The sequence below is a fragment of the Bos taurus genome, chromosome 3 (assembly GCF_002263795.3).
Source record: "Bos taurus isolate L1 Dominette 01449 registration number 42190680 breed Hereford chromosome 3, ARS-UCD2.0, whole genome shotgun sequence".
Lineage (NCBI taxonomy): Eukaryota > Metazoa > Chordata > Mammalia > Artiodactyla > Bovidae > Bos > Bos taurus.
Window position 1 is genome coordinate 1,030,899 of NC_037330.1, and position 9,303 is coordinate 1,040,201.

A 9,303-nucleotide genomic window follows, 5' to 3' on the forward strand; every position below is an offset into this window, starting at 1 on the left:
AGAGAGCTAATCAGGCAACAGGGAGGAAGAGAAAGGAGTGGAAACTGGCTTTAGGAATGTTCAGGAATGTCTGATGGAGAAGAGAATGGAGGGAGGGTTGCACGTCTTTGCCAGTTAACTATCAAGTCACTCCAGTGAACTGTCTACCCATTCTGACTTTTAGCTCTACCCAGTGATCTCCTGCTGGCATCCTCTTTCACTTGAGATTCATCAGCCTGAAGCAACATTTCAAAATAACACTCGCATCCAGCTTCTGAGTACTGCCAGAGCCTTAGATCAGTACTCTCTCCTTCACCCTTTATAACATGCCTACCGCGTCTAGAAATTATGGATGGGTTTTTCAGATGGGAAAATAAAACCGCAAAACAACACATCTAAAAAAGCATTCTCATTCTCCCCAAGGGGCCATGATAAACCTCCCCCAACACTGGGGTGCCCTTTCCACATTCCACTTCTAAGGAGCTTCTCAGACTGTAGGACTAGAGAAAATCTGGCCCAGATTTCTTCAACATTACAAAGCCCCCTTTGACACTGTCCTCTCCACCAGGATTCTAGAATCCTCTGCTAACCAGATCCCTTCCCTTTCTGATCACTGCTTCCTATCTGAATGCACTTCCCTGTAAGTCCTTGCTTCCCAGTTCTCTGTTGGAATCTACCCTTGCTCTGAATTCCTAGCCTCAGGGGAGGAGCCTGGTGTGGGGACTTCTTTATTCTGCGCCAGCACAGGCCTGGCACAGCTGTGCAAGATCTAAATCTCCATCAGTGGGTGATGGAGCTGGATGAGCCCTGGGCTCCAGAGCCCCATCTCGGACAGCAGGCCTTTCAACGCTCAGCCGCATGTCTGCTCCCTCCTGGCCAAAGTATAAGCCTCACTCTGGTGAGGAAAGACCCTGCCCAGGCCCAGCAGCATGGCAACATTCCTTGCATTCAGAGAGACCCCTCTCTGACTTCGCTTCCTAATTTGGTAATCACTAAACCTCCTCCCTCCCCCTGCTCTGGGCCTGACCCAGACTTCCCCTTCCTCCAGCCCCCTCCCAGGAGAGGGGCTCTGATGCCGCCTGACTCACCTCCTTTGCAGCGGCTGCCTGCTCCCTGAACCGCCCAGCCAACTGGGCCACCGAGGGGGGTGCAGAGTCGTCCACAATGGCGTTGGTCTGTGCCGGCCTTTCCTGGCAAACCAAGGGGAAGCCAAAGTTAACCAGAAAATACGCACCTGGCACTCTGAGCATCAGCACAAGGGGCCACGCGAGATGCCTGCTATGTGACAGTGAGGTCTTCTCCCAGCGTTTTGCAATTGGCTTCTGCATCAGAGACTTTAGAAACTCATTCATCAACTGCATTTTGTATGAATACTTACAATGTCCTCGGCCCAGGGTGTGGCTCTGTCGATCTGGAAAGGAATTAAAGTTGCCCTGGGGGTGGGCCGTGGAGGGCCCAGGGAGCTGGGAGGCAGGACAAGGCTGGGGTCCTCATTCTACAAAGACCTGGCCTGCAGAGGGCTCTATCAGAGACACTGTCTCCCCTTAGTCAAAGGGAGCTTTGAAAACTGGAGGCTGGCAAAATGCACTGGAGAGTCCAGTGCATGATTGTATCTACTAGGATGAGCAAATGCCCTGAATTGAACTTAAAATTTTTTTTTTTAATTTGTGGCTGTGGGGGGTCTTCGTTGCTCCATGAAGGATTTCTCTAGTTGCAGAGAGTGGAGGCTGTTTTTAATTGTGGAGAGCAGGGCTCCTCACTGTGGTGGCTTCTCTTATTGTGAAGCATGGGCTCTAGGGTGTGCAGACTCAGTAGTTGGGGTACAAGGGCTTAGTTGCCTTGAGGTATGTGAGATCTTCCTGTACCAGGGACCAAACCCATGTCCCCTGCATTGGCGGGCGTTTTTTTAACCAATGGGCCACCAGGGAAGTCCTGGATTGAACTTTTGACAAGTATTTTTGCATCTTATTTCTCCTACTTGATTGAGTGCTTGGTCGTAGAAACGCTCAGAAAATATTTGTTGAACTAATAAACAACATGAGAGTCAAGTAGCATGGCAGATGAGAACCAGACTATCTGGATGTGACCACTGAGTTGCTCCATCTCCTTAGCTCAGTGACCTTGGGCAAATGACTTTCTCCTTCTGTACCTCGGTAGGGATAACACTAGCATGTTGTTCACTTGGTGGTTCTGCAGATCAAATGATTTACTATGTATCTAAAGTGTGGGGACAAGGCCCAGGACACAAGAGCTTCAGAAGCGTTGTTACTGCTACTTCTAAGAACCCTTGGCGATGACCTCAGTGAACCACGGTCACTGTTCACTCTCACGTGCCATTTGCCACCAAGGCTCATTCAATGAGTCAGCAAGCCCTGGAAACAGACACTTCACTTCTGCTTTATTACATGCGGCCTACAAAATCACCTGACTTTCATAATTTTTTAAAAATGTCCAGTCTTGGAAACATTCAGCTTTGATTTTTGGTGACCACGATGATGGCATTTTGCACACAGGCTGCAAACCTCTCCACTCTACCTTCTCATGTCTAGCTTGAAACTGAGAGAATCTGGGTAGCAGGTGCCCAACAAAGACATCTCTGTCTTTTCATGGAGCTCATGGCCTACAAGCATGCTCCAGCTGCAAACTTGCATCCCTCCACACACACACCCATGTGCATATGCACACACACACACTCTCACATACATGTCCTACACCCTCTTTTTTGTGCTGAAAGTGTCCCTGAGCTTTCTTATTTGAGTGCTCCCTCTGAAGGAAATATCACTGGTAATACCATGACGTTGTCCCATTGGAGCAGGAGGGGCAACCACCTGCCCCACACTGACCTCAGGTGAAGTTGAGTAAGTGTGGGCAGAACTTTGAGAAGAGGGCTTTGCTTAGAGATAGGAAAGAACTGCTGGACACGGAGCTTCTGATCTGTGAACAGGCTGTTCTAGAGGAAAAGGCAGGTCCCTGCTGTAAGTCAAGTTTATCCCCATTTCAGCCTAAATATCAAATTCTGATTTCAAAAAAAGATGTTAAAGGATTCACCTCTCTTCAAGATGCCAGAATTCCCCACAGCGCTGGAGAAGGGTGTGGGGAGCTTCAGTGCCCGCCCTGACGTGTACCCCACACTGGCCATGCCAGGCCTGGTCAGAGGTGAACATCATGTCCTCCTGGAACAATGGAGAGGCTCCAGGGACAGAGCAATTTATTAATTGAGCTGCTCCTGGCAAACATGCTGGGCCGGTCCGTCTGTCTGTCTCTCTGTCCGTTGCTATTTATTGCTCGCGTCCTGCTGACAGTGCACTTTACCTCAGCCGCGAAGGCGCCAATCACCGGTGGTGCAGGAAGAAACATTCCAGATAAAAATAGAGCTGAAGGGGAATCAGAAACTCCGCCCTAACTTCCCTTCTTGAAACCAGGCTTGGCAAGGGGTGAGAGAACTACAAGCCTTCTGGAAGGACTTAGGACTTAAAAGCTAGGTTGAAGGAAAGATTGTGATATGTCTGAATTTGCTTTCCTGGAGCCCAGTGAATGGGTTTTCTTTAGAATGTCTATGGACTCCAGAGCTTGTTGAAGCCTGGCAAACCCACTCACCACCAGCACCTCTCCAGATGCTGCTTCTCGTTCTGTGTTGTGGAAGAATGATTGATTGTTGCCTTCTCTCAGTTGGGCAGAAGTTCAGAGAGGGCAAGTAAATTAGCCCGAGTCACACAGGAGAGGCCAGACAGAATAATCTGAGAAACACTTGACTCCAATGCCTAATAATCCAACAGTGAACATCAGTTAAATAGCCTAATTTGTGAAGGTGCTTTGAAAACTGTAAAGTGATATATAAATCGTAAATCTACTATAAGCCACTGGGTTACACGGGTACGAAGGAGCAAGCATGGCTTTGGGGATGGTCGGGCACTGTGGTTTAGCCTGTTTGAGGCTTTGCCTGGATTTCTGCCTTGCACATCTGGCAGCTACCACTACTGACCTCTTCTAGTGGTTCAACATCACGCCACCTTGGCCCCAGGCAGGTGAGCAACATTTTTTCCCTCTCTCTCTCATCTCTCTCAGCCCTGAGGCTGGTTTGGGAAGGTCCTGCTCCTACCTTGATTGTTCTTAGATCTGAGCATTACTTTAGTGTCTCTGCCTCGTCCCAAACTTTCCTGGGACCCCCACCCCCACCCCACCCCCTAAGCAGCATTCTTTCTCTGTTCCAAAGTTATCCATTAAGTATTGAACACAGAGTCAGGAACACAGAAAGTCGTCCTCAAAGGGTGCCTTCTTCCCCACCTCCCATCCAACCCAGCTTGTGGTGTCAGGGTCTGGGCCCCTGCTCCCAGAGTCACTGACACCCTCAACTCCACCTGCACCCACCTCCAGGTCTTGGTCACGGTTTGGCCTCTGTGGATCCTTTCTTCCTGGGACCAATCTCCATGTCTTAAATCTATTTTCTGAACCCACTCCCACATGCGACCTGCTTTAGTTGACACTCATGCTTACAGATTGCAGCCCCCAACCCACCTTGCTGGGCCCAGAGCCTGCTGACCAAGCCCTTACTGCCACTGTTCCAGCCTGGCTCTGCCAGCAAGCTTGGAAACCACTCCTATGGTTCCCTCAACTTTGCTGAGGCCAGAAGAAAATCACCTCTGGAGTTTACTTTCTGTTTCTATGGGACTTTCTTCAGAGAACTGAGGAGCCCGTGTGTCTGGACAGCATGGAACTTCCCTCTCACTTTTGCCGTGATGAATAAATACAATCTGGATGCTGCCAACCATTCGCATAGTGGAAGCTTTGTGTACAGGACCAAGTCAGACTCTGCCCTGGCTGTGTCCATTTCCCCACCCTCCTCCTCGGCCCGGGTCTAAGTTTCTACCAGTCTGTGGTCCACGGTTTAGGGTCACAAGGCACCAGGGGAGGCCTCATCTACAGCGTGGGGGAGAATCAGTGAGGGGGTCTGCCTGGAGCCCGAGGAACCCCTGCTCTTAGCTAACAGGAAGGTTGTCTTGCTCACCAGAAACAGGACAGACAAGCCAGAGCCTCAAAACATAAGGTATGCTCGCTTCTTTGCTCTTTTAGAACTGCAGTGGATCTTAAGGTCACACCCGCTTCCAACTTACATCATTTTAAAAGGATCAACAGACAGTCTCTTTGGGAATGCCACAGTGATTCCTTCGTCTTTTTGTATGCTTACCTTACCTGAACTCTTCAATTCACCACCATGTTTAACCATTGCCATTCGGGAATGATGGAAAGGACAATGGACCAGGAACCAGGCTGGCCAGTTTGACGCACCTACCTTACTTAGAGCGGCTGCTACGTGGGAGGAACTGTTCTTATAGCACTTGATACGTTTTTCTCTCATTCTCACAACACCTCTTCTAGAACAGAAAGTGGCCCAGAATTGCTAACTCATTCTTCAAGTTAGTAAGTGCTGCATTATCTGGATTCCAAAGATCTCCTTCCACACAGACACGCTTTGTTAACTCTAGCCCTTCTCTTTAAGAGCTATCTCATCAGCAAACACCTCTGTCCTGAGCTCTGCGCTCAAGCAGTGAACAAGACCGAGTTCCTGCCCTTAAGGAGCGGCTACGCCAGCGAGGGGCGCAAACAGCAAACACAGAGCAGAGAAACAAGTAAGAGAACTTCAGTGCCATGAAGAAGAGAAGATAGGATGCTTTATCTATGGGGCTGTGAGCAGCCAGCTCTGAGGAGGAGTCATCTGAATTTCCAGCTGGGAAAAAGGTGGAAAGAAAACTGTTCTGAGCAGAAAGCACAGACAGGAACAAAGGGTGAGGGACAGAGAAGTGAAGTGTGGCAGGGACCTATCGCATCCAAAATATGAGGAGACATAAAGGATGAGAGGCAGTCTGGGCCCCACTGCATGAGGCCTTGAGGATCATAGCAAGCAGTTTGTATCAGTATTTTATTCTGAGTGAATGAAACACCATTTGGAGGGTTTTGAGGAGAGATGTGACCTGTATTACATATCAAAAGGCTGCCTGTAGAGAATGGATGACAGTGGAAGCAGAGGGGCCAGGAGGAAGGTTCTGGCAGCGGTAGAGCCGAGCAGTGATGGTGGAACGGACCAGGATTGTAGCAGCAGGTGGTAAAAGGGGTGGATCTGAAGGTAAGACAGCTGGGAATTATTGATGCACTGGGTGTGGGAAGTAAGAGAAAAAGGGCAATCAAGGAGAACTCCCAGGTGTTTGGCTTAGACAACAGAATGCAAGGAATATTTTTTCCTGGGTTGGGGAGGGTTTGTTGGAGTAAGATGTGGGTAGAGGTCAGTAGTTCTTTCTTGGTCATGAACGTTTGAAATGTCTATTAGATATCCATGTGTAGATGCAGGGTGGGAGTTACATATACACCCAAGTCTTAAATTCAGAGGAGGTTTCCAGGCTGGAAACAAAACTTTTGAGAGTCAGTAGATAGTGATGGTATCTGAAGTCACTGAACTAAATACAGTCAGAAGATATAGAGAAGAGGTCTAAATATAGAGAAGAGTCTCTGGAGAAGAGGTCCAGAGACTGAACTCCTTATTAGCACTGAGCTGCCTTTCATTCACAAAGGCGATGGGACTGCTCTTCTTATTCCAGGAGGAGCCTTGCAGACATTTTGGTGCAGACTGCAGACAGGCTGGGTTGAGGCCAGATTTCTCTGGCTTAGGTGAGAGAGGATCAGAAACCCTGAAATGCCATTGGAAGAGAAAGTCTTGTGTCCTGCATTCATGCAGCTGGGTCAAATATTCAGCACTTCTTGGGCATCTGAAGACACTGCATTGGAATAACAGTGACTGGGGAAGTGGGGGTTGGAGGGGTGGAGAGCAGGTGAAGAAGAAGAACAACAACTAAACAAGCCAGAAGAAGAGAAACAGGTACATATGAATGCTGATCCGCTATTTCACATTAAGGCCAAAAATATTCCAAATATTCCCTATCTCCCCACTTGTCAGCTTTAAGGATTTGAAAATGGCAAGTCCTTAGCCTCTGAAGTTCTATCCCAGGGAAAAACCCAGGTAGGATGCCCGGCTCATACAAAGGATCCACAGGCCATTCCCCGGGGAGTGCGCCACTCCATGGGTCCTCCAGGGCTTTCCCCTGCCTCCCAGGATGCGGTGCTACAGCCTAGGGGCCTGGACAGGGTTAAGCAACCCTGAGTCAGTGGACATCAGCCTGACTGCTTCAGTGGTCTTAGAAGCAGGGTAGCTCACAGTCCCCGGGGCCTGGCCAGCCACCCGGGTGGGGTCAGTGGGCTTGGTGGTGGTGGCACAGGCAGGGTTAGCCCAGGCACATTCCCAAGTAACAGCAAGGACAACAAAGCAATGGGAGGCAGCCATTCATCCTGAATGTCATGATGGTCTAGGACCTTATCAGTGCAATCTGGGAGATAATGTATGTGAAATTTCTCTGTGAAACCTGTCAATTGTTGTATAAGCATAAGGATAAAAATGCATTTTGAGTCTTGTGGGGTTGGGGATGTGCACGGATGATATGACAGGAACAGAAAGAACAGCTAATTCAGAGGTAAATCAAGTCTTGTCTCTGACACATACTGGGGGTAGATCTTTCCGAGCCTCAGGATCCTTGTTCGTAAGTGAGATTATTAACATCCACTGGCCTTTCCTCCAACCCAAAGTGCCATCAGTTGGCCATTGTGTGTGCATGCGTGCTATGCATGCGTGCTAAGCTGCTTCAGTCGTGTCAGACTCTTTGCAACCATATGAACTGTAGCCTGCCGGGCTCCTCTGTCCGTGGAGATTCTCCAGTCAAGAATACTGGAGTGGGTTGCCATGTTTTCCTCCAGGGGATATTCCTGACCTAGGGATCGAACCCTCATCTCTTACATCTCCTGAATTGACAGGCAGGTTCTTTACCACTAGCGCCACCCGGGAAGCCCAGTTGGTCTTTTCTCCAAAGCAAACTGCAACATGTGCCTGATGTCTGGAGCCTGCACCACCCTCCTCCCACTAACAGCAGGAGGTAGCCAATATCCTCAGAGTCCCTGCAAGACTCACAATCAGCCCTGTATGCAAGAGGCAGAGTGTACAGATCACAGGTTATGGTGCTGTATGTGGGGCAGTACAGCATACAGCTCAGGCTTCAATCCAGATGGCCAGGGTTCAAATCCAGGCTCTGCATATACGGCCTTGAACAAGTTACCTAACTTCTTTGTGCCTCAGTTTCCATCTGTAAAATGGGGAGACTACACCGAGGGAAGTCCAGGGCTGTCATCTAGTCTACGCTTGCCCTTTCATTCTCTCTGGGGCACAGGTCTCCCAGAGGGAAGCCCAGCCAGCTAAGATATGCTCCTTGCTGCTTTCTGCCATTCTTAGTTCATAAATGGGCAGTCATGAGTCGGTCATTGGCAGTCTACACTTAACAGATACTTAACAAGACAGATGGTTAACAGACATTCCTTTCCTGAGTTTTCAAACCATCCCTGAGAAACGGATGTGCATACTAACTAGCAATTAAGAAAAAATAAAGCTGACTGTAATTTTATGGCTTTTAGGGTCATGACCTAGGTCATGTCCCCTCTTCCTTCTCTCCTGCTTCTTCTGATTATGATTATTGCTATTATTTTATATGCTCTCCTATGACCTTAGGCAGGGAGCTCTCAGAGGCTTGCCAGTAAGGACACACTAAGTCCTGAGTATGGTTTTGGAGCTGCCCTTGCTCAAGACACATGAGCTAGCGAAACCTCAGCTTCCTCATCTGTACAGTGGGAAGAGCACCTACCTTGACCTCCTCTAGGGATAGTTGTGAGGCTCCCGGGATGGAGTGAATGACAGCACACTGGAGAAGAGATACACAGAGATGCACAGGATGGATACTGTGCACACCCAGAGTTTATGGCCTACTAAGGGACAGGGGTGATTAAGCAAGTATTTAAACTATGATCAGGGTCAGGGACTTCCCTGCTGATCCAGTGGCTAAGATTGCACTTCCAGTGCAGAGGGCCCGAGTTCAATCCCTGGTCAGGAAACTAGATCCCACATGCTGCAACAAAGAGTTCACATACCATGACTAAGACCTGGTGCAATCGATAAATAAATGATTTTTTTTTTAAAGTATGATGGATCAGCCAGTGCAGAAGGCAGAATAGCCCCCAAAGATGTCTACATCCTAATCGTGGAATCTGTGGTGATGTTAGGTTACATGGCAAAGGGTGCAGGTGGAATTAAAGTTGTTAGTCAGTTGACCTTAAAGTGGGTCACTCCCCTGGGTTATCTAAGTGGGCCCAATGCAATCCAAAGTGCTCTTAAAAGTAGGAGAGGAGGGCAGAGGAGTCAGCGTCAGAGTGATGGGATATGAGAAAGACTTGACCTAC

At 48.8% G+C, this 9,303-nt stretch overlaps 1 protein-coding gene across 6 annotated transcripts in view; it reads right to left on the reverse strand.

Annotated features, from left to right (window-relative positions):
* RCSD1 (RCSD domain containing 1) overlaps positions 1 to 9,303 on the reverse strand; it is a 71,808-nt gene that overhangs the window by 19,709 nt on the left and 42,796 nt on the right. For all 6 annotated transcript variants that reach the window (XM_005203423.5, XM_010802719.4, NM_001034418.1 and 3 more), the window contains 1 exon segment: positions 1,068 to 1,169. In XM_005203423.5, coding sequence (XP_005203480.1) covers positions 1,068 to 1,169 — 102 coding nt within the window.